Below are 24,542 nucleotides of genomic sequence, written 5' to 3'. Positions count from 1 at the left end.
GAAGAGACCCGGGGATATTGCCCTGGGCTCCAGTTGGAGAGACGCATGTCAGACAGCTAGGCAAACAGAAACACACTCAAACACTGATTTCTTACAGGGAGTGCCGGTCAAGTAACATTAGGAAATCAGTTTGTTTGTTTGTTTTTTTTAATTTGCATTCATTTATTATTTTTTTTTAATGTTTATTTTTGAGGAAGAGACAGACAGAGCGTGAGCGGGGGGAGGAGCAGAGAGAGGGAGACCCAGAATCCGAAGCAGGCTCCAGGCTCCGAGCTGTCAGCACAGAGCCTGACGCGGGGCTCAAACTCACGGACTGTGAGATCATGACCTGAGCCAAAGTTGGACGCATAACCGTCTGAGCCACCCAGGAGCCCCTTATGAGAGAGAGAGAGAGAGAGAGAGAGAGAGAGAGAGAGAGGTAGCACGCTCCAGTGAGCGAGTGGGGGAGGGACAGAGAGAGAGGGAGACAGAGGATCTGAAGCAGGCTCTATGCTGACCGCAGGGAGCCCGATGCAGGGCTCGAACTCACAAATCGGGAGATCATGACCCGAGCTGAAACCAAGAGTCGGACGCTCCACCGCCTGAACCACCCAGGCACCCCAGGAACTCAGCTTTCGTGTGTGTTGGAACATTTGTGTTTCTAGGGGGCGTATTTTGGGAATGGCAGCTGATGTGTCTGTGGGTCAAAAGTTCTCTGAGTCCCCCCCCCCCCCCCCGATACTGAACTCAAACTCCGGAGGGGCCCTAAGACAGGAGAGGAAAAGAACGAAGCCAGGCCGGGCCTGTGGCCCAGGCTGACGGAGGCGGGGTCGAGGTCACGGCTGTGGAGCCACCCACCTAGCGGGAGGCAGGAACTGTTACAAGGCGGTGTGCCCCGAGACCCAGACATGTGAACCCCAGGGCTGAGAACGGAGCCAGCAGCCCGCGGGGCCCACGTCTACAGAGACGGGCTCTGTGCTCCGTCCGAGATGGCATCGTAACCGAAACAGAAACTCACCCACCGCAACCCACACTCTCAGACTCACCGTCACCCAGACACACCCCCCAAGAGAACAGGGCCGCACAACGAACAGAGCCACCGAGATGCCATGTGTACCTGGAGGAAAAAACAAAAAAAAAACATTCTAGGAAACACCCTCCCAGCTCGACACTCTACACAACACGCCTGTGCAAACACACAACACCGGGCATGGTGGGGAGGAGGAGAGGCCCCCTCAGAAACAGGACTGCAGACAAAGGCACAGAGGCGTGAGGACAGGCACACCCACACCTAGAGACAGGCAGACAGGCGCCACGGCCAGAAACAAAAACAGATCCCCTTACCAAGACATAATCTTTTTTTTTTTTAATTTTTTTAACCTTTATTTATTTTTGAGACGGTGAGAGACAGAGCATGAATGAGGGAGGGTCAGAAAGAGGGAGACACAGAATCCGAAACAGGCTCCAGGCTCTGAGCTGTCAGCACAGAGCCCGATGCGGGGCTCGAACTCACGGTCTGTGAGATCATGACCTGAGCCGAAGTTGGCCACTTAACCGACTGAGCCACCCAGGCGCCCCATCTTTTTTTTTTTTTTTTTTAACGTTTACTTATTTTTGAGACAGAGAGAGACAGAGCATGAACGGGGGAGGGGCAGAGAGAGAGGGAGACACAGAATCGGAAGCAGGCTCCAGGCTCTGAGCTGTCGGCACAGAGCCTGACGCGGGGCTCGAACCCACAAACCATGAGATCATGACCTGAGCCGAAGTCGGCCACTTTAACCTACTGAGCCACCCAGGCGCCCTGAGACATAATCTTACAACACACACACACACACACGCACACACCCCTAGAGAAACAAACGGAAACAGACCCCTCTCAGGAATTCCCTCGCCCTGGAGATACGACACGCATGGTCCGGGTCACGGTCACGGCCAACGCACCCATAGAGACAGGCGGCCTGCCCTCAGCAAGGCTGACACTCACACACACAAACGCACACCCCTGGAGGGAGACCCAGACGTGCCGGCAGTGGGGAGAGCCCTGCGGACGGCAACGGTTTCCACACGCGGAAACCATCCCTCACACAGATGCTAAGGGAGAAACTCAAAGACGGTCTCAGAGGTGCACGCCCTCAGACAGTCCCCAGAAACCCCGTTGCTTTCAACACATCGTCATCTGACAAATATTTGTCGAGGGCTCCTCTTGGCCAAGCCGCCTCCTTGATGTCGGGAACACGGTGGCGAGCAGAGAGGCCAGTCCCTGCCGTCGAAGGCACACCCCGGGGAGGGAGGGTCAGCTACACCTGCCACCCGGCAAGACGCCCAACTGGAAATACATCCCCTGAACCCGTGCCCCAGGTACACACCCTCTTGGGCGTCCGCCCTCAGTCAGTAGGCACCCCCAAGGGGTAGAGCCCCGCAAAGCACAGGTGCAGTCCTGCCTGAGGGTCGTCCAAGGGATCCACAACCACGAAAACACGGACACCCCCTAAAACTCCTGAAACACACAGAAACGGGTGGGCCCACAGGCCGTGCCACAGGCTAGACCTCGCCTCAGGGCGACTGGAGAACTTTTGACCCGCCGACTTCACGAACACGCCCGCCGTCTCCAAAATACCACCTCCAGGAGCACAGATAAACATTCCAGCATGCGCTAAAGCAGGTTCCCAGACATTAACTGATAAGCATCCGCAGCAAGAAAACTGTTCCACGCCTCTAACCCGTGCGCAGGTACAGACACACATTCCAGAAAAACTGTTTCACAAAATACCGCTTGACCCTTCACACTGCGGACACACTTTTTCTGGTCTGCTTTTTATTATTATTATTACTGTTCCTTGCGAGTCACTAAAGTGAGGTGACAGCCCTCTGGGTCATGGCTCTATTTGAAAATGCCACTCTGAAAAGAGACACCTGGAGAAGCAGGTGCCCTCAGGAGCGTGGGTCCCAGCCTCTCCTGTGCGCAGGGTGTGGGGAGGAGGGGCTCAGGTGTAAGTGGGTCCCCCTCCCCCTGGTTTCTCCCCATCAGGCCTGGCATGCAGGGGTGGGGCAAGGGGTGTGTAGAAAATGGTTCCTGGTTCCAGCTGCATCAATGTCTCTCCCTGATGTGGGGCCCAGGGTCCCCTCCCTCACCTCTCCCGCCCCCACCCTTAGCACTCCCTGGCTTCCTTCTCCACCTCCCTCAGACCCCTCCCCTCCCAGCTGCTGGGCCACTGATGGGGACAGGGGGCTTCATGGCTCCATTTTCCACACATGGCCAGACAGGAGGCAGGCCATGTCGCCCGGACCAGGTGCCCCCCAGCCACTTCCAAGGGGAGGGAACTATCAGGAGAACCCTCACCCTTCTCGTCCCCTTCTGTCCAGCCCAGAGAGCTCTGGAATCTGTGACAGTCTCGAACCCAAATCCAGCTCTGCCTCTTGATGGCTGGATCCACCCAAGGTTCTGTGACTCGAACATCAGAGCCTTTGTGAGGACCCCACGGCCTGTCCCAAGCGGGTCACAAACTCGGATACCTACAGGGTCCTCGCAAGTGACCGGCTGGCCAGATGCGGAACCCTGTTCCGATACGAGCAGCCAGCCTTCACTCAGCCACTGCCCATCACCAGGGGCAGATGAGAGATTGGTGTCGCCATCAGTTTGATTTTCTTTTTCCCTAAAAGAAATCGGGATTTGTGGTGAGATAGCCTGGTTTTGAAATGTTAGCGAGTTTAATTTTTTTTTTTCAGTTTATTTATTTATTTTGAGAGGGTGGGGGCTGCTGAAGGGGCAGAGAGGCAGAGACAGAACCCCAAGCCCCGACGTGGGGCTCGAACCCACGAACTGTGAGATCACGACCTGGGCGAAATCAAGAGTCGGGAAACTCAACCGGCTGAGCCACCCAGGCGCCCCCAGCAAGTGTTAAGTTTTGAAAAACCCTGTGCAGGTATAAGGAACCACATCTGGCCACCCGTTGGCCACCCCCCGCCCCCACTCTGTCCAAGGTGCCCACCGCTTAGCGCGGTCTCCCTTCCCTCCGCCTCCCCCACCTTCTGCCCACACCCCGAATCACATCCCGGATTTTCCCATCACTGTCCCTGTCGTGTCCTGTGCCCCGTCCCCCAGATGTGTCCTCTTGACCTCTTGTCTCCCTTTCTGTCTCTCGCCCCTCCTTCTCTCTCCTCAGACACACCCCGGGCCTCGCCCCGAGACGTGGGTCCAGTGGTGTGGGGGGCCGTGGGGGGGACACTGCTGGTGCTGCTGCTTCTGGCTGGGGGGTCCTTGGCCTTCATCTTGCTGAGGGTGAGGAGGAGGAGGAAGAGCCCTGGAGGAGGAGGAGGAGGAGGAGGAGGAGGCGACAATGGAGGAGGATCCTACGATCCAAAAACTCAGGTGTTTGGGAACGGGGGCCCTGTCTTCTGGACACCAGCCGCCCCTGGTCCCCTGAAGCCAGATGGCAAGGATGAGGAGGACGAGGAGGAAGAGGAGGAGAAGGCAGAGGAAGGTCTCATGTTGCCTCCACCCAAGTCTCTCGAGGACGACATGGAGTCCCAGCTGGACGGCTCCCTCATTTCCCGGCGGGCAATTTACGTGTGACCCTGAGACAGACAGAGACAGAGACAGAGACAGCCGCCCCAGCCAAGGGTTCCAGACTGGTTGGACTCGTTTTTCTGGACGACACTGGAGCTCAAGTGCTCCCTCCCACTTCCCTGGGATTGGGAGGGGACAGGAATCACACACTGGACTTCTGTCGCCAGGGCTGCGCGGGGGGGAAGGAGAGGCCCCTGCGGAGCTCAGTAGTGGGGACCCAGAGAGGAACCCCCACCCCCACCCCACCCCCAGAGACTTGTTTTTGGCTCTGACCCGCCCCACCCTGCCCCGCGACACTCAGGAGTTAATAAACGCCTTGGAGGAAAACAGCGGGGGTGTCTTGTAATACATCAGACCCCCTCCCTGGGGGGTGGGACAGGGACTGCTAGGTCCCGGGGGCGGGATGGGGGAGGGGCTGTGTTCTGACTCTTTGGATCCATCAATGACGCACCGGATGCCTGAGACCCCTGAGGCCAGTATAACCGGGGGAGCCGGTTGCTGGGTTCTGGGCTTAGAGGCTGGGAAGGTTGGACTGGGGGGGTGGGGGTGGGGGGCGGTCCCAGGACTTGCAGGTGCCTTTCGGGTGGATTAGCCAGACTGGTGAGAACCCTGAGCTCCCCAGAACAGGACTGGGAACCTGGACTCCTTGGCTGGGGGGGCGGGGGGGGGGGGAGCGGGGGGGAGGGGCGGGAGGGGCGCGAAGCTCAAACCTGACCTTCTTGAGGTTGTTGAGGATCTTGGGAGGGAGAGCACTGCCCGCTGTGTTCTCTGGGCCCTGAGGATCCTGGGCAGGTGCTGGGGGACTAAGGAACCAGGAAAACCCCACCTTGACACCGATGACACCCGGGCCTTTTTCAGCCTCCTTCCTCTTTCCTTGCCCTGGGCCCAAGGGGCTTTTCGGTGATTCAGGGGAGGGTCTGCAGGTCTGTGTCCCTCTTTCCCCTCCCCCCACCCCCAGCTAGAAAAGCCCCCAAACCCAGGCTGGGGAATGAGGGGGGTGGGGGGGACAGGGTCCTGCCCCAGTCACCTCTGCTCTCCCAGTGGCCCCTGGCCATCCCTCTGAGACACAGGTAGAGCTGTGTGGGCCCCCGCAGCTGTCGTGGGGCAGGGTGTAATAAGCCTGTGCCAGGAACAACCGGCACTGAGCAGCTAAGTGGGGCTCGGGGAGTTCATTTCCCACCAGTATTGACTTCCACTTATTCTGCCAGGGGCACAGAGGTGACTCAGACAGCCCCCTCCCCCTGGGCGTGCAGTCAAAAAAAAAAAAACAAAACAAAAAAACCCAGGAATCCCAGCACTCTTAGGATGGCTATGTGTGGCTTGAGCGAGCGGTGATTACAATTGTCCCCCCGAGCCCCAAGCCCTGAAGCCCTCCGGAGGATGCCAGGCTGGGGTGCGGGAAGTAGTGGAAACCGGGGACCCAGCCATTATTCCTCGGGGCAACTTGATCTCCGCATCTGTGCAATGGGGTTCACAGAGGGTGGGGCTCTTGCGTGTGCGTGGTTTCCTCTGGTTGTTTACGGTCCTGTCACCCACTCTGGTCCCCGCCCCCTCCTCCCCAACATGGGAGGCTAGCGCCAGCAGGCAGGGGCGGGAGTTTTGCCGACCTGGCACACGGGCCCCTCCTCCTACATCTGGCAAACGCCAGCTGTGTGCCAGAGCCTGCCCCTTGGAGCTCACAGTGCAGTGTGGAAATTGGCAAGCAAACAGGTGACATCAGGGGGTGAGAAGTGCTACAATCGAGAAGCCCAGGGGGCCACAGCTCCTCTCAATTCCCTTTCCTGTTAGGTTGGCGGAGCTACATCCTCTGCCCCCGATGACTCGATGACTCCGTTCCCTGTAATGAGTGAAGGGTTCCCATCCTGATTCCAGAATCCCCTAGGTTCCGCGCCTCTTAGCGCTGCCCCATCACCTCCCTTCCCTCTTCTCCCCTGTCTCCCCCTCTTTTCTGGACGCACGGTCTCCTTGCTGTTCCTCAAAAGGAACACGAGGCTTCCTCCTCAGGGCTTTTGCACTGGCTGTTTCCTCTGCCTGCAATGCTCTCATTTCCTCACGGTTCACCCCCTGCGGCTCCTTCAGGTCTTTGCTCAAATGTCACCTCCTATTAAGTCTCTCTCTGGCGACCCCTGGCCCCCCCCCCCCCCCGTCACTTCCTTGTCACCTTCCCCTATGTTTTCACCCCGTATCACTCACTGCCGCTTGGCAGATGAGCTATTGTATTTGTTTCTGTGCTGTTGGTCTCTCTGCCCAGCTAGAACGTGTGTCCCGCGGGAGCAGGGACTCCTGTATGTTTTGTTCACTACTGCGACCCAACAAATGCTCAGTAAGGACTAGGCAAAGGAACGAACGCCCTCTGCCTTTGGGAGAAGAGGTGGGCAGGTGGGCGATGACTTAGGGAAGAGGGTGCCTGGGAGTAAGGAGCTGTGGCTTCCTCTCCTGGGGATCCCCTTACACTGTCCCTCTTCTTGCAGAGACCCCCAACACAGCAGGCGCAGGGGCCACGGGTGGCATCATTGGGGGCATCATCGCTGCCATCATTGCCACCGCTGTGGCCGCCACAGGCATCCTCATCTGCCGGCAGCAGCGGAAAGAGCAGAGGCTGCAGGGGGCAGAGGAGGATGATGAGTGAGTGACGGGCCCTGAGAAGTGGGTGGAGGAGGGGGTCCCAGAATTGGGGAGCCCAAGGGGGTGGGAGGGGAAACATCTGTGATGGCCGTGGGAAACAGAGCGACCCAAAATAACTGTGACTTAAATGGGAGGGAGGCCTTATTTCTGTCTCCCACAAAGCACGGGTATGACAGCTATGCTCCGTGAAGCCATCAGAGCCCAGGCTCCTGCTACCTTATTACTCAGCCTTCCCTTCCCTCCCGTTCCATGATAGCTCCCCACTCTATCACCGTCTACATACTGGACAACCAGATACGGCCATCCTGGTCTCAAAACAGGCATTCCTGCCAGGGGGAAAGATAAACAGAAGGCAGTGAGCTGCCTTATAAGGGAACCCGTCACTCCCCCTCACTTCCCATTGGCCAGAATCTAGTCACATGGTGCACCGGCCGCAAGGGACGCTGGGAAATGTAGTCTTTATTCTGGGTGATCATATGTCCAGCTAAAATCTCTCTTACTCTCTTTTCTACGTTTATTTCTTTATTTTGAAAGAGAGAGAGCAGGAGAAGGGCAGAGAGAGAGGGAGACAGAATCCCAAGCAGGCTCTGCACCATCAGTGCAGAGCCCAATGTAGGGCCTGAACTCACAACCCGTGAGATCATGATCTGAGCTGAAATTAAGAGTCCGATGCTGTTCAATATTCTTTGTCCAAATTTTAGATTCTCGGAATAAATACCTTTTACAGATGCAAAAAGCAAATAAACAAACAAAAGAGTCCGATGCTTAACCAACTGAGCCACCCAGGCACCCCCAACTAAAATCTCTTAATATGAGAAAGAAGGAGCCTGGATATGGGGGCCAGGAGGGAACCAGCTACACGTCTCTGTGTAGAACATTTGTTATGTGCCAGGCTTGGCGAGATGCATTTTTACATGTGTGACCTTGAGGAAGCCTCACATCCATTCGTTGACTCAACAAGCGTTCAGAAAGTATCCACTAGGGCCAGGCCCTGGAGGTTAGTGACGCACTGATGAGACAAACGTTTTTAAAGTGTTCACACACATAAATACATCATGGAAACATAAATTCTCACAGGGAGCCAATGGTACCCACTTTATCAGAAAGGAAACAGGTTCAGAGGGGGCTGAGATCACTTGCTGAAATTCGCCAAGCAAGGAAGCATTTGGGGGGCAAAATGGTTCTGAAGTAACACTACCCAGTGTGTGTGTGTGTGTGTGTGTGTGTGTGTGTGTGTGGGCGCGCGCACGGCAGGGGTGGAACACTTGTTAACAATGTAGATTCCCGAGCTTATACGAAACCTACTACATCAGAACTTTTACAGGAAGGGCTCGGAATCTGTATTTATAACAAGTTCCCTGAGTTATTCTGATGCACAAGAAATTTTCTGAACCACTGCCTTAATCATCTAGTCAGTTCAAACCAACAACTTGCCATCGATCTCCTCTGTCCAACCCAGGGCTGAGACCCTGTGGTGCCTGAGATGGCCCTGCTCTCCTGGGGCTCACAGTCTGGAGGAAACAGACCCATCCCCAGAGAGTGGCAGTCCAGCATGGCCGGCGATGGGCTAGAAAAGCTGAGAGAGCTGTGAGAGGCCAGAGGGGGCCCCTGACCCAGCGTGGAGGGTCAGGGAGGGCTTCCTGGGGGAGGCAACATCCGAGCTGGGGATTGAAGGCACAGTAGGCACTCATTATGCATGCAGGATGCTCTGGTCTGCGGGTATGTATGATGAGGGAATTGTATCCTAGGTTGGAGGCCAGGAAAGCATTTCGTTTATTCATTCATTCTATTAACAAAAACTTCCTGACTTCCTCATGGCGAGTTCTGAGAACACTGTTGAAGACCCAGATTTCATTTTTTCCCTCACATTGCTTCACAGTGGGATATGGTTATTGGATGATATCAGAAATAATATTTCAAACACAAACTCAGTAAATGCTCTGAGAGGGAAGAAAAGCTAGATGTAACCAAATGTCCAGAATTCCTGACCCTCCTGGAGAATCAGGCAGGCTTCCTGGAAGAAGAGAAATTGATGGGGATGATTAGGCATTAGCTGGGCAAGGGGGCACATGGGCGGTGGAAAGGGAGATCAGTTAGAGGGGAGAGCAGGTGCGGTGACCTGGGATAGGAGGGCTCTTCCCGTCTGAGCCTCCACCTTGACCTACCTCCTACCCCACAGTATGGAGGGGCCTCCCTCGTACAAGCCACCAACACCCAAGGCGAAGCTCGAGGAGCCAGAGATGGTGAGCACTTCCCCCGGTACCCGGCTGCGCCCACACCCATACCCACCTTTCCCCACTGAGGCGGGGGCTAGGAGGGGGAGCTGGTTGGGAGAGGCCAGCCATGGGGGGGGGGGGGGTTGTCCTGACCCGCCCCTCTTCCTTCCCTGCAGCCCTCCCAGCTCTTCACCCTTGGGGCCTCGGAGCACAGCCCGCTCAAGACTCCCTACTTTGATGCTGGCGTCTCATGTGCTGAGCAGGTAGGAGCTCAGGGCAGGTCAGGGGTGGGTTTAGGGCCAGGGTCAGCTCCTGACATTAAAGGTCACAATTCAAGGTCAGGGCCGTGTCTCTGGTCAGAGCTTAGAGAATCAAGATGTGTTTAGGATTCAGTGGGGGAGATCTTGGTTGAAAAAGCGCAAGAACATGAGGTTAGAGCCCAAGGTCACTCAGTCAGTGAAAGCGGTCTGCTGGATGTCAGGGGTCCTATCAAAGTTGAGACAAACTGAGGTTCAAGGAGCTGTTTTGGCCTTAAGGTTAAGTAGTTGAGGATAAAATTGAAGATTGAAGTCAAAGGTTCGTGGAGAAAGACTTGTGGTCAGGGATCAAAAGACAAAGGAGAGGCCCAGGAGCGATGGTCTGGGCTTTGAGTTCTGGATAAGCCGTATGACTGCCCCAGAGCAATTTCAGCCCTGGCCGCAAGGGGTAAGGTTAGGTCTGGTTGGCATAAGGAGATGGTCGAGATTTGGGGGTCAAGGGGCGGATTGGGATTCTGTGTGCTCAGGAGATGACCTTGGGCTTTTTCCCTCCCTGCCCCCAGGATATGCCTCGATATCATGAGCTGCCCACCTTGGAAGAGAGGTCAGGGCCCCTGCTCCTGGGGGCTACAGGCCTGGGGTCACCCATCCTGGTGCCTCCAGGGCCACCTGCTGTGGAGAGGGTTTCCCTGGACTTAGAGGAAGAGGAGGAGGAGGAGGAAGACTATTTGGACAAGATCAACCCCATCTATGACGCCCTGTCCTACTCTAGCCCCGCTGATTCCTACCGGAGCAAAGGCTTTGTCATGTCCCGAGCCATGTATGTGTGAGCTGCCGTGGCCCTGGCCTCTTGCCTCTCACCTTTTGATCCCTCAACTTTCTGCCAGGCCAGGCCACTGTCAGTTAACACACAAAAATGCATCTCATCTGTGACTTCTACTTCGGTGGCTCCACGATGACCTCTAATCCATGATCTCTGACCCAGAGAAACCAGTCATGACAACAGAAACCTGGCAACCTTATCTCAGGTGGGGGTGGGGAAGCACATTCCTGCACAGCCTCTGACCCGAGGACTCCTAAGACTGTGACTTTAGATCATACCTCTCACGTCCCGTCATCTCCAGACTCCCTCAAAACCCCAAAGAAGAACCCCAGACCTCTGATGTGTCCTCAGGAAGTAAACTCCCAATAGCTCTCCTGGGGTAGTTGGTGGGGGCACCCTGCTGCTCAGACCTGAGCCCTCCAGGCAGCAGAGCCCCACTCTCCCCCTCCCCACCCTGTCTGTTCCCCAAAGGCAAGAGGGAGGGGATTCCCCAGCCCAAAGCGGAACTTCCTCATCTCCCTCCTGCAGGCAGGAGTCTCAGGGGTCCAGACCCTTCCCTGAGCCCCCACTACCCCAATTCCTGTCTAGAGGGAATTAAGCCCCAGCCCGGGGTTAGGATGAGGTAAGCCTCATGCAGTGTGCCTTGCCAGTCCCAGCCTTAGGAGAAGAATTTGCTGTTACGCTGAAGACTACTGAGTCCTTTTACTCCTGCCCAGTGGGGATGGAACCCAAACGTCTCCTGGCAGGGGGTGGGGGTTGGAGGGGGTGGGTGGGGATATAATACAGTTTTGTAATACAGCATTTCCTACAAAATCTGAGTTTATACTTTGACCGGGTGTCAAATTGTGTTTTCTGCGGGATGTGAAGGGGATGGGAGTGGAACATGATGGGAAATGAAGAGGGCGCCTAGAGCTCGAAGGAATCAGTAGGATAGACGTCAAGATGGGTTACAGGCAAGAAATAAAAGGGCCAAAGATATCTAAAAAAAAAAAAAAAAAAAAAATATATATATATATATATATATATATATATATATATATGAGCGGATAATGAGCAAAAACGCGTAAGCCAAAAACATAATGGTGGATAATGGAAGGAAAGGGGGAGGAGTCCAGGGAACGGTGGTTAATGACAGGGAACGACAATCTATGGGTAATGGACAGGAATAAACGGAACAAAGATAGAAATGGCAGTAATTCAGTTTGAGGGACTCAGGTTTAAAGGATAAATGGCAAGTAAGAATAGGCCAAAGGCAAAATTACGAATAATGCAATAGGAGCTCAGGGCATTATGGTTAATAGAACTGAATGAATGAGCCAGAGGCAGAGGAATAGAGAAACAGGGCCGGCAGGCATGATGGGTAATGGACCCAAAACATCATGGCTAATTAAAGAAGCGCTAGGATGATGGAAGTGAACAGGCAGAAACGAGCTATAGGTAGTTGAAGAAATGAGGCTGAAATGAATGGGACAGAGGCATGCTGGGTAATAGGACGGGAATGAATGGGCCAAAGATAGAAGCCGCAGTGACGCAAGTGGGGGCGGGGAACAGAAGGGATGATGGGTAACAAAAGGGGTGGGTCTACCGCAACTGTCTCGCGTTAAGTAGGTAAGGGGCATTGTGGGTAAGAAGCAGCAGGACAGGGTTCACATAAACCGGTTAGAGTTCTCCCGAGGCACTGTGGGAAGGGTCAGCACTTCCGGGTTTTGGTCGCCGACTCTGGACCTAGGGGCTGCCCGTCCGCCGCGGTGCCTGGTGGGACGAGAGGCCTGACCTTGCTGCCTAGCAGCTTCTGCCGCGCAACCCACCTTTACCCGCGTCCCTCGACCCTGGCACGTTAGCCAATGACCGTACCAGGCCGGATACGTCACCAGGGTCGGCCTCCTGTACCCGCAGAGCCAATCAGAATGCTTCAAGGGCCAAAGCAGACCAATTACAATGGCAACTTCGCCGCGGGGCGGAGTCGAAAGAGGGACGCCCTCTCGAGAGGGGCGGAGGCGACGAGTCAGTGGGCGTTTCAAAGTGCGCAGCGCAGACCAATGACGGACGAACACCGGAACCCGCGGCGTTGCGAGCCAATAGATGTGAGCACTGCGAGCCAATGGCAAAGGCGGGGAGGTGTGCCTTGACCTGCCTGTGAGTGGGAACCAATAGAAAAGGACGTCCCAAAGAGGTGGGTGGGACTCCCAGCCATGACTCCAATTGCAGGGCCAGGCCTTGGGGCTAGTAGGCGGATCCCAGGGCACGCTGAGCCAATGGGCTAGGCGGGGCGGGGCGACGGTGGCGGCGGCGGCGGCAGCGGGTTCGGTTGCGCGTGGCGCACGGGGTGGGAGCGGAGCCCAGGCCGGGTGCAGGCGCTGCCGCCAGTGAGAACCGGGGCCCGGGGCACAGCGGGTTTGGCTGGGACTGGACCTGGAGTGCGCGGGCCCTGACCTTCGCCCTCTGACCTTTCCCCTTGCAGGCGACCATGGGGAACGTCTTGGCCGCTAGCTCGCCTCCCGCAGGGCCGCCGCCGCCGCCCGCGCCCGCCCTCGTGGGACTGCCGCCGCCTCCGCCCTCTCCTCCGGGCTTCACGCTGCCGCCACTCGGGGGCGGTCTGGGCGCTGGGGCTGGTGCGGGTCGAGGTTCGGAAAGGACCCCCGGTGCTGCGGCCGGCAGCGCCGCAGGGACTGCGGACGATGGGGCCTGCGGCTGCCTGCCCAACCCGGGCACGTTCGAGGAGTGCCACCGGAAGTGCAAGGGTGAGGGGCGAGAGACCCGGCAGGGGTGTGAGGGCCCGGATCTCGGGGGAGTGGGGGAGGGAGAGCACTCTGAGGACCTTGGGAATTGGCACGGACCATTGGAAACTAACAGCGTTAGGAGTTGACGTTAGGATCGAGAGGTGGAACGTTGGACTTGGAGCACAGAACGAGGGGATCAAATGGTGGAACCTCAGGATGGAATGCCAGAGCAGTGAAGTAAAGCCTTAGGGATCTTAGGAGCCCCCGGGATCAGCCAAGCCAGCCTTCTTGTGTGATCGGGAAGGAAACTGAGGCCCAAGGTCACTGTGTCAGCAAGGGTCCGGTGGGGGTGGAATTCAAGGCTTCTGGCTCTTGGCTTGGAACAAGTATGATAGCAAAGGCGGTGATGGCTTCTTGAGCATTGTTTTGGCGTTCGGGGCATGTCACCCCACGAAATGTTTGCGGTGTCTCCACGTGGTGAGCTTACAGATGACATAGGTGACAAGTTTGACAGAGAGAGTTAAAGCGACTTGTCTTGAGTCAAATGGGCAGTAGGTGGTTGCTTTGGGATTTGGATGCAGGCGGAGGCTCTGGTCCTGGCCCCATCTACTAGCCTAGACGGTCTCTTTCCTGGCCGGGGTACTTCGTGCAGTGCTCTGCTTCTGGGTCCCTGGAGAAGGGAGTGCGGGGATGGTAGGGCAGGAAGGGGTGAGATGTGTTTGCGTGGGGGTGTGCGTGTGTGGAGAGTGACAGTGTTTGTCCTCTTCAGAGCTGTTTCCCATTCAGATGGAAGGTGTCAAGCTCACAGTCAACAAAGGGTTGAGTAACCATTTCCAGGTGAGCCCTCCTGGTGCCCTTTCCCTCCAGCGGTCACCCCAGCCGTCTCCCTGCGCCGACACATACAACCCCCTTGCTCCCCCTGAAGGGCTAGGCTCCTTGGTACCTGAAAAGACTCTCAGAGACACAGTGCCAGGCTGACTGCTCATTGGGTCCAGTGGAAGTGTTTAGGGACCCAGAATCCAGAGGTACCCCTCCCCCCCTTAACATCCAGGCAAAGTACCGGGTATGTAGCCGCATCCCCAACTTATTGTTTCTTTGAGTACGTGGTCTGGTGGGGCCGAACCTCCCCGTCTTCATCCCCTGCCCAGCCCTTAGCCACGTGTCTTTTCCTCCCTGGTGGGGAAGCCCGACTGGCAAGCGTCCCCATCCTAGCCTGGAAGGGAGCTTTGCTGGGGGCAGGTTGAAGCTGGGTTTTTCGGCGATTGGCCCACAGACTCGGCTCCACAGCCCGCCCTCTTCTCCCAGGTGAACCACACGGTAACCCTCAGCACAATCGGGGAGTCCAACTACCACTTCGGGGTCACGTACGTGGGGACAAAGCAGCTGAGTCCCACAGAGGTGAGGTTCCTCTTATCTGTAATGTATTGTGTCTGTCTTCTAACCAAGGCTCAGTGTCGCAGGAGGCGGGAGCTGTTGAGGGAGCGGAGGATGTTGGGAGGTGGGGATTGGCTTTCCGAGGTCATTGGAACATGGCCGGTCATTCCTTCATCCTGAAGCCCTGTCGTCTGCCCAGCCCTGTGCTGGGTCAGGGCCGGGGTCACCAAGCAGCGATGACCCAGAGTAGGGCAGGGCTGCACTGTAGATCGTGCAGGGCTTTGAATGCCAAACAAGGCATGTGGGCTTTCTCTAGGGGGCAGTGGAGAGCCACGGAAAGATCTGAACGACGAAGGTGGTCAAATTTGTGCTTTTAGAAGTACCCTTCAGGGGCGCCTGGGTGGCTCAGTCGGTTAAGCGTCCGACTTCGGCTCAGGTCATGATCTCTCGGTCAGTGAGTTCGAGCCCCGCGTCGGGCTCTGTGCTGACAGCTCAGAGCCTGGAGCCTGTTTCGGATTCTGTGTCTCCCTCTCTCTGACCCTCCCCCGTTCATGCTCTGTCTCTCTCTGTCTCAAAAACAAATAAATGTTAGAAAAAAAAAAATCTTTTTTTAGAAGTACCCTTCAGGCTGCCATGCAGAGGCTAAGGGAATGGGGGCAAAACGGGGGGCCTGGAAGGAGGCTGGGCAGGACACAGCTGGAGCCAGGGGATTGAATCGGGTCTCTGCTTATATCGACTATTTCCATTCAATAAATTCACGTGTTTGACAAACCTTCATCGTACCCCATTTTGTGCTCAGCCCTGTGCTGGGCAGTTTTGGAGACGGAGCGGTGACTGACACAGCCGTGGGGTTCGCAGCATAGTCGAGAAAGGGAACAGACCTTTCGGACTGTCCCCAGACAGTCCAGGGTAGCCAGGACTGAAATGGGGGAGGGGAGCCTGACTCAGCCTAGGCCGTCAGGGAGGGCTTCCTGGGGGAGGGGACTTCAGTGTGGGTTTTTGTGACGCTAGGCTTCTCACCTAGGCTCATCACTCGTGTATTTCTGTGTTAGACCTCTGACCTCTAACCTTGCCCTCTGTGCCACAGGCATTCCCCGTGCTGGTGGGTGACATGGACAATAGCGGCAGCCTCAATGCTCAGGTCATTCACCAGCTGGGCCCTGGCCTCAGGTCCAAGATGGCCATCCAGGTAAGTGAGAGACCGGTCGGCTGCTCCCCCGGCCACCCCGAGCACCAGGCTGCCCTCTACACCGTCCCTTCCGCCTGCAGACCCAGCAGTCCAAGTTCGTGAACTGGCAGGTGGATGGGGAGTACCGGGGTTCTGACTTCACGGCCGCCGTCACTCTGGGGAACCCGGACGTCCTGGTGGGTTCAGGTAAGAGACGCAGGGCTTGGAGGGTAGATCTCAGTCCCAGCTTTCCCAGCACGTCCAGTCCCTTGTCTGGACATCCTTTCCCACCGTCCGGAATTGGCCAGGGGCAGACGTGAGCTCGAAGCCTCCCGCAGTCTAGCATTTGAGCGCAAGCGAGCAGGTTCAAACCCCAGTTCTGCCACTGACTTCGCTGCGGTCGTAGGCGAGTTCCATCACCTCTGTGGGCCTCCGTTTCCTCATCTGCCCCACGGGCTGGTTAAGTTCGTTTAAGTTCATCCGTGTGAAAAAAACTTCAAGTGGCGTGGGACACGAAATGGGTCCCAGGGAAACGTGAGCTGCTCTGACTGCTTACGGGCTTGGATTGTTGGGCTGCATAGATAACGGGGAGGGTGAGTCCCCGTGCAGTTGTGGGGGCGGGGGGCCGGCAGTCTTGAGACAGAAGCGGCCGAGGAAAGTTCCCATTCGGGTTGGTGTGGGCAGGGACCGACCGACCGACCTGTGTCTGTACATCTGGTCTCTCCTTGGTTCCCCTTTTTTCTGGCTCTGCGTGTCTGATTTCTCAACATTCATAATGCGTGTTGCCTGGGCGTGTACCTTGCACATTCCAGGCCCTGAGGAGAAGGGAGCAAAGGAGAGTTAAGTCTGCCCTCTGGGAGCTTCCATTCCAGAGGACGCAGATGCTGGCAAAGCATCGCGTAAAAGACAAGGTGTCCGTGTCAGGCGATAGGGGCTGGGAAAGACTAGGGCCTTCGAAAATGGGGTCCTTGGAGAAAGCCCCCTTCTGTAAGTGATACTTGAACAAAGACTAAGGGCGGGAGGGGAGGTACCTGGCAGAGAGGGGTGGGGGGAAGGAGGTCTTGAGCCTGAGGGGGCAACAGGCACAAAGGCCCTGGGGCCGGAGGCTTTATAATGGGTGGGGTAGGAGGGAGAGCTAGAAGCCCCAGGGGTGAGGGGTGAGGAGCCAAATCGCAGGAGGCTCTGTAGGACTTGAGCCTTCACTCTGCGTCAGGGGCCATTGTCAGCATGAGAGGGACAGGAGCTGGTGTAGCTTCTAACGGGCCCCGCCCGGGAGAGCAGACTACAGGGGGCTCTGCTGCGGGAGCCGTTGGAGGGGTGAGCGGAGGTCAGGCCCGGACGGGCCGTGAGAGCAGAGCCCCTGGGGTTGGCCGGGGGGTTGGGGGTGGGAGCTGGGTGAGGGCGTGACTCTGTAGGTCCGGGTTTGAACACCTGGCAGGATGGGGGGGGGCGGGTTCCCGCACGTGTGTCCGTCCTGCCGCCATTCGCTGAGTCCCCGAGAGCCAGGTGGGCGCTGCCAGCTTGCTCATCGTCCCGAGCCCCAGAGAGGGCAAGCGCTTTCCCCAGGACGCACAGCGGGTCAGACTCGTGAATCCATGCTCTGTGTCTCTGGCACCGAGTACCCCCCCCCCCCCCCCCCCCGCCCCCGCCCTCGCCCTCACACACGCTCACTGGATGGTCCCCCCGTGCCTCCCAACACTGGCCTCCATCCGGGTCCCTCTGCCCCGGAGCCCAAGGCCAGCAGTGACCCGTCCGCCCCTGAGTTCTCCCAGGGGTCTTTCCCTTTTCCCAGGGGTTCGTGTCCCTGAGACACGAACACTGCTGGCCCAGATGAGCACTGAGCACGCGAGTAACTTTCCACGGACAGCTCGGCCTCAGGCCCCTGGTGGCTCCAACCGCATGGAGCCTCCCCTGTCACAAGGGCACAAAAACAGCGACCGCGTCTCGGTGAAGGATTTGGGGCGGGAAGCCCGTCTTCAGCCCTGAGTGTGGGGCCAGCTGCGCAGCGAGGCTTCTCCCTGTGTGGGGTCTCCACATTGTCCCTCCACCGGCAGGGGCTGTCCCTGTTTTCATGGCCCCCATGTCACAGGTGGGGGAAGTGAGGCCCAGGGATCCCACAGAGAACCTGGAATGTGAATCGTGGCCTGCCTCAAGGGCCCGTGTTCTTTCTTGGTTCCCTCTGCGTGGCCTCAACTCGTTCTCTAGAGCCTTTGCCTTCTCCTGAGAACCCGGCATGTGCCCGGCCCCAGGCAGGGTGGTGCCGGGACCCAGCAGTGCCTGAGACGGCCCCTTCCTGCCCTCACAGGGCTCCCAGCCCAGTGCAGGAGACATCTGCTTTTGATTTTTTTTTTTTTTTTTTATGTTTATTTTTGAGAGAGCACAAGCAGGGGAGGGGCAGAGAGGGGCTGGGGACACAGAATCCGAGGCAGGCTCCAGGCTCTGAGCTGTCAGCGCAGAGCCTGACGTGGGGCTCGAACTCACAAACTAAGGTCATGACCTGAGCCGAAGTCAGATGCTTAACCGACTGAGCCACCCGGGCACCCCGACATTTGCTTTTAAAACAAATAATCACACAGTGACTTCATTACTGTTGGGAAAAACTCAACACGGAAAAAGTTCAGGTTGCCACGAAAGCTTGTAACTACCACTCCCCCCTACACACATACACACTCCGTTTCACCTAAAGTGACTGGAACAGCTTCTCTAAAATGGTGTTTAGTCAAAGGAGGGTGAGGAGGGCACTGCTTCTGAGCCTACGGAGCACAGAGTGTGGGGAGCAGACTGGCTGGGGCCGAGAACTGCGTTCCTTCCGGGTGCTGCCCTTACCTGCCCATCTGCTCTGGGGTGTCTGCCCTTCCTGCCCCATGGGGGACTTCACCGAGGACTCCTGGTGTGCGTGGGTCCCAGGCAAGCAGAGGAAAGGCGGGGGCGGGGAGAGTCAGCCCAAGCCTTCTTCCTGCCCCGTCTGTCCCTGGCTCCCTGCCCAGCAGGTTGGGGAGGCAAAACTGGAGACCCGACTTTTGCCCAGGTTGGCCTGGCTCTGCCCATTGGCCAAGGCCACCTCTTTGCTCACAGGTCTAACTCAGTTTCTTTCCTTCTCATGGGGTTTTGGACTCCCAAGACCCTTCCTGGCCACTCCAGGCACTGCAGAGTGGCCCCTGGTTGAGAACCGCTCATTCTGGTGAAGCCCCTGCCTCAGGGCGCCCGGATGCCTTAGGGGAACTGGGTCTGGATGCAAGCGGGAGGCACAGGCCGGGTTTGGGAGACAGAGATGGGGGAAGGGGTGAAGCTGGTGAAGATCTGCAAGCCGGGTAGCCCTGGGACGAAGCGGCCCAGGGAAGGTGCTTGGGGAGCAGGGAGAATGGGGCGAAGTATGGAAACCAGCCAGGATCCGTTGGAGTGAGACGAGCAGTGGAGACCGTGTTCTGACCATAGTTCTCAGCGTATACCTGCCAACTGCAGGCGTGGGCCAAGGTGAAAGCAGGGAGGCCAGGACAGGGCGACTACCACGGTCCTCTGGTGACCGTGACTCTGATCAGGGAGTGTGTTGGAGAGAAGTAACCTGCTCCAGGAAACACTTAGGTGCGAGTATGTAGTTGGCCAGACTCGTCAGGGGCAGTACGGGCAGGAAGGACAGCGTGTGCGTGGTCCTGAGGAAAGAGTGAGCTCTACGTATTCATTTGCTAGAGGGGCGTAGCTGACTGTGTCACAGGAAGAGGAAGGGGCCCGATTTTGAAGCTGGGGCTCAGCCATGCAGGGCCCTGCAGCCTGCTCTCCTGGGCACTGGGGAGCCATGGCAAATTCTGAGCAAGGTAGAGAACAGGTTTAGGTGTGTGCGTGAACAAGGTCCCTCTGTGCTGCCCATGAAGTTGCTTGGAGAGGGTGAGACTGGGACCAGCAGAGCAGGGGACGGGTGGGCAGGGAGATCGAGGGGATGTTGGGGGTCCCCCAGCCCCGAGTCTCAGTAGGTGCCAGAGCCGAGAGGCCAGAGACCCTTGAGTTTAAGTGCCAATCTCTCTGTGACCACAGACTGTTACTTTTCCCCTCTGGGCCATAGTTTGCTCCTCCTTGAATGGCGGGACAAGCCTGGCTGGATGGGTGCCCCAAGTCTCCTACTCTGGGGGGGAAGGAATGCGCACTGAGGCTCGCAAAAGCCCATAAGGGGGCCAGCTCGGCCCACCCTGGACCCCAGAAGACACAGCCCCAGAGCCGTGGCCATGAGCCGTCAGCCTCCCTAGACCCAGTGGTTTTCTTGGTCTGGGAAGCCTCTCCGTGCCTCCTGCCCCTCACTCTGCTCTCCGCTCTCCCCGTGTCCCTCTGCGTCCGGCCTTCCCCTTTTCTCCGTCCTCTTCCTCACTGGGCCACCCTCTCAGCCTGTCTGTGTCTGCTCATTCTCTCCCCCCAGGGAATCTTCCGTTCCCTCTCCCTCCCCCCCTTTCTGACCCCGTTTCCATGTCTCCGACTCCGACTGTGTCCGTGTAGTCCGTGTACGTGCCCTGTTTTCTACGTCACCGGCCCTCCCCCTGCTTCTTCTGTTTACCTGGTTTGCGCTGTCTACTCTCCCAGGCTCCAGTCCTCCGGCTCCGAGAATTTCCGCCCACCAGGGGGCGGTCGCCTGCTGGCCAGCGCTCAATAGGGGTCTCAGGGCTGTCCCTACAGCCAGGGAGCAGAGGAAACCAGTCGTAAAGCTCACCGTGGCCAGTCCCAGCAATCACCAAGCGCGGGTCACGCTACCCTGCGCCTCATTCGCTCCTCTAGGCCACAGCATAACCTCGAGAGACAGTCCCATTCACAGAGAGGTGACGCCAGTGGCCCGCCATTAACTCTGCCAGCAGGTGGTGGGGCTGGGATTTGAACCCAGGCTGTCTGGCCCCCAGAGGTGTGCTCTTACCAGCCCTACCCTCCTGCCTCTCCCAGCAGCATAGTGGTTCAGGACGCAGGCCTGGGAGGTAGAGGAGCCCAGATTCTGCCCCTCACATACCTTGTGACCACGGATCAGTGACTTACTTCCTTAGCCTCTGTGGTCTCCTCTGTAAATAGAGTGGCAGGTGAACGCCAGCCTCGTGGGGCAGTACAGACCTGATGAGGTCCCACGGGGCGCGGGAGGCCTGAGGGAAGGCCCTGCGCCTCCAGCAGGGGCGAACCTGGAAAGCTCCCTTGGGTGGGAGTCCGGCCTGGCACCTTGGCTGGGCGGAAGCTGACCACCAAGCCCAGGTGACCCCTCCCCCATCTCACCCGCAGGTATCCTCGTGGCCCACTACCTGCAGAGCATCACGCCGTGTCTGGCCCTGGGTGGAGAGCTGGTCTACCACCGGCGGCCTGGGGAGGAAGGCACGGTCATGTCTCTAGCTGGGAAATACACACGTGAGCCTGGGGCCCGAGGGCAGGGGTCAGGGCCGGGGGCCAGGGGCCCGGGTCTGAGGGAGGAGAGAGGAGACGGGCCTGCCTTCCAAGCCCCCTTGGTGGTCCGCCCCACCCTCCACCCTGCTGTCTTACAGTGAACAACTGGTTGGCGACAGTGACGTTGGGCCAGGCGGGCATGCACGCGACGTACTACCACAAAGCCAGCGACCAGGTGAGCTGGTCCAGGGACCGGCTGCGAGGGCGCACTTTGCAGGCGCGGGCTGCCAGGGGCCCGCGTGCCCGGGAGTCCGGCCCGGGAGGCTGACTGTCTGCGTGTTGCCCTGGCCCCTCCAGCTGCAGGTGGGCGTGGAGTTCGAGGCCAGCACGAGGATGCAGGACACCAGTGTCTCCTTCGGGTACCAGCTGGACCTGCCCAAGGCCAACCTCCTCTTCAAAGGTACAGGCCTCAGTTTCCATACTTGGAAAACAGGTGACAGGTGACTGGGCCCGGGGCGGGTGTGTAGGCCAAAAGAGTTGGTGGAGGGCAGCATGCTGGCACTTTGGGGAGGGGGCGGGGGAGGGGGCCTCCAAATTCCCTGGAGACTCTTGTTAAGCTGGTGGAGACCTGAGCTTGGCACTCCTGGTCCTCTTCTGTTTTCTCACAAGCGGGAGGCGACTCGGAGTGCATCGGGGCCACCCCGCTCCTCTGACGTGAGTGGGGACAGGTTCCCTCAGGTGCACGGTCACAGCCCCGTCCAGAGCCTCCTCCCGGGCTGACTCTGGTCCTGACGCTAAGTCTTAAGTCTTTCCCCTCGGACCTCAGTGGTTCTCAGGTTGGCGGGATGTGAAGACCACCCCGCAAAGCCGCTTCCTTCAGCCCCGGGCAGGGCTTTTCTGAGGCCCAGGGGTTTATTTGCCTCTGAAGCCTACCTTCTGTGCCTGCCCCTTGACCCCTCTCTCTGCAGTCAGCCTGCTCTCCGAGGCCGGGCTTGCATTCCCACTGCGCTGCCCTCCGCTCCTGTGAGATGAGCGACTGGCCCTTCGCACGGTGTGGGGATGGCCCCACGCGCTTGCACACGCGTAGGGCTCGGTCTCTCGTTCAGCAGATGTGAGCACCTGCTCTGAGGCCAGCCTTTGTGCCAGGGTGCTGGGGACAGAGCGGTGGCCGGGCACAGTCCTCCCAAGGCTCACGGTTGGGGGTGGGGCAGAGGGCTGCCCCGAGTGGCGGGGGGAGCGTGGGACAGGACGACTAAGCCAATTGTTCCTGGGCTTGGAGAACTTGGGGTTCGAGAAGAGGTCTCCGGGTGGTGGGAACGGTGTGGGCAGAGATCTAGAAGCCGGCAGTCCGGCTGGTGGTATCTGAGGTGGCCTGGAGCGCGACTCTTTGGGGACAGGATGGGAAGTTGGCTCTCAACCCAGCCGTCTACCTGCAGGCTCCATGGACAGCAACTGGATTGTGGGCGCCACGCTGGAGAAGAAGCTCCCGCCCCTGCCCCTGACGTTGGCCCTCGGGGCCTTCCTGAATCACCGAAAGAACAAGTTCCAGTGCGGCTTTGGCCTCACCATCGGCTGAGCCCCTGCTGGCCCCCCCGCCTTCCACCCTTCCTCCTTCAGATCCCACCTCCCCCTCCCCCTGCCATGGAGGGGAGACCTGAGCCCTCCTCCCCCTCCCTTCCCTCCCTCCTCGGGGGCCAGGGGGGCAGCGGAAAGGAGGGGACCCATCACCCCAGCAGCTGAGGGGGGATTCTAGAACCACGGGCGCTTCAGGATTCGGAGCACCAGAGGCAGGGTGCCCATGGGCCTGGAGTCCCAGGAGGGATTCCAGAATCGAGGGGCACGCCAGATTCTGAGCACCAGGGGCAGAGGTGGCCAGACAACCTCAGGGAGGTGTTGGGGCATCCCAGTCCCCCAAAGGGCCCTGGGCCCGGCCCTGAGGGGGCAGCGAGAAGAGGAGCTTCCCCATCCCCTGTCAGTCTGCCCCCGCCCACTTCCCCACCCATCCCTCAGTATAAATCATGTTTATAAGTTATGGAAGAACCGGGACATTTTACAGAAAAAAAAAAAAAAAGCCAACAAAAAATATACATGAAAAAAAGTGGAATAGGAGGCCTCTGTTTTCCTCCGTGTAGCCCCTCTTGCCCAGTCCGCCCAGACGGACCTTACAGTGGCCAGCAGGGGGCGCCGTGGAGGCTGGAAGCCAGCGGACGGCGAGGGAGCCCCCGCCTGGCCTGAGATCACACATCCTCCCCGTGACTTGTGTGACTTCTGCCGGCACATCACAGGCCTTCCCTCCCCGGGAGGGCTCGCTCTTGTGGTCACTCACCCCGGCTTGGCCTGGCTAGAGTGGCCACAGAAGACCGTGCCTGCCAGCTGAAGCCACAGGCACGATGTGTCCGTGCAGGGATTGGGGCACAAGCTGGGACTCCGCGGGCCCTTCGGCTTCCAAAAGGGGCAGAGGATGGTCGGAAGGTCAGCGCTTTCAGAAGCCACGGCAGGATTCCAGCACCTCGAGAGACTTGAGAAGCAATCAGCTGTGCCTGAGGGGATGAAGGGCTTCTGGGCCTCGGGAGAGAGGCCGGAGTCTGGCTCTGGCCTGGGCAGAGTCGTCTCCAGCATAGGTGGGGAGGAGGTGAGGTGTCCGTTTAATTACCCAGGTCTCCAGTAAACTCCCACCCCACACCTCTCCAGACGGGAACTGAAACCCGCCACACCACACACGGGCTTTGGGGAGGGAGACGGTTGAGCAGAGATGACCCCTCGTTACCCAGAGAAGCCACCCACTAGTTCCCTGCCGGCGCCTTCTGAGGCCAAAGCAAACAGGCCTGGGCCCGGCTGGCACTGGGGTCACCTTCCTGGGACCAGGCTTTTGGCCTCCCCCGACCTCCTAGAACCCCGTGTTCCACACACTCTCCAGGGACCGGGAGGGAAACCCAGCCCCTTTACCCTGTGGCTTCATCCACATCCACTCAGCTTGGGGTTCTCTGTGAAACAGGATTCAAGAACAGGCTGCTGGGAAGGTGACCGAGCTCGCTGTGGGTCACCGCGACGAGCCCTGCTGTGTACCAGGAACTCTCCGTATTTCATGCATGCCGTGGCTTGTTGCATCAACAAACGACGGCGTGGGTGCAACTATTTCCCCTGGTTTTGTGGACCAAGAAGTAGGATGTTCAGAGAGGCTAGATCATTGGGCCAAGGTCAGACAGCTGGCAGCTGAGCGCGGGTTGAAGCCCAGGCCTTTTAGTTCCAGAGTCTGCGGTCCTAACCGGCAGCACAAATTCTTCCAGGAGCGAGTAGAGCGGGTGTAGGCGCTCCTGGGATCTACGAAGTTCGCGTCAGGGAGAAGGGCTGGATATTCATTCTGCACACGGAGAAGGGGGCTCAGAGAAGTGCCCATCTGTGCCCCAGATCACAAAGAAGGAGCTAAGATTAAAACCCGGGTTTCCCCTCTAAGAGCCTAGGCCTTAGGCAGA

The 24,542-nt window shown here is 58.2% G+C and overlaps 2 protein-coding genes and 1 long non-coding RNA gene across 4 annotated transcripts in view; 2 read left to right on the top strand and 1 right to left on the bottom strand.

The window, feature by feature from the left end:
- NECTIN2 (nectin cell adhesion molecule 2) overlaps positions 1 to 11,226 on the top strand; it is a 30,454-nt gene extending 19,228 nt beyond the window's left edge. Inside the window, exons 6-9 of one of the 2 annotated variants that reach the window (XM_078439690.2) lie at positions 7,018 to 7,171; positions 9,351 to 9,414; positions 9,564 to 9,650; positions 10,208 to 11,226. In XM_078439690.2, the coding sequence (XP_078295816.1) occupies positions 7,018 to 7,171; positions 9,351 to 9,414; positions 9,564 to 9,650; positions 10,208 to 10,474 (572 nt within the window). In that variant the 3' untranslated portion in view covers positions 10,475 to 11,226. Of the gene's footprint in view, positions 1 to 4,142; positions 4,877 to 7,017; positions 7,172 to 9,350; positions 9,415 to 9,563; positions 9,651 to 10,207 lie in introns of those variants that run through there. The other variant, XM_078439691.2, reaches the window with a different exon arrangement.
- A 1,476-nt stretch (positions 11,227 to 12,702) lies between these two features.
- TOMM40 (translocase of outer mitochondrial membrane 40) lies at positions 12,703 to 23,182 on the top strand. The gene is made up of 10 exons (XM_060651410.3): positions 12,703 to 12,833; positions 12,929 to 13,208; positions 13,957 to 14,024; positions 14,493 to 14,585; positions 15,649 to 15,750; positions 15,831 to 15,936; positions 20,971 to 21,093; positions 21,228 to 21,304; positions 21,427 to 21,529; positions 22,506 to 23,182. Exons 2-10 carry the CDS (start codon positions 12,935 to 12,937, stop codon positions 22,643 to 22,645), a joined length of 1,086 nt encoding a protein of 361 aa, XP_060507393.1. The 5' UTR covers positions 12,703 to 12,833; positions 12,929 to 12,934; the 3' UTR covers positions 22,646 to 23,182.
- Positions 18,833 to 20,955, bottom strand: LOC132690682 (uncharacterized). Its single transcript, XR_009615464.3, has 3 exons — positions 20,711 to 20,955; positions 20,270 to 20,382; positions 18,833 to 19,379 (listed from the first exon to the last, which is right to left on the bottom strand). It is a non-coding gene; the product is annotated as an uncharacterized LOC132690682 (long non-coding RNA).
- Positions 23,183 to 24,542: the final 1,360 nt, after the last annotated feature.

This window comes from Panthera onca, chromosome E2, assembly GCF_046562875.1.
Source record: "Panthera onca isolate mPanOnc1 chromosome E2, mPanOnc1 haplotype 2, whole genome shotgun sequence".
Lineage (NCBI taxonomy): Eukaryota > Metazoa > Chordata > Mammalia > Carnivora > Felidae > Panthera > Panthera onca.
This window is presented reverse-complemented; position numbering and strand designations above follow the sequence as displayed.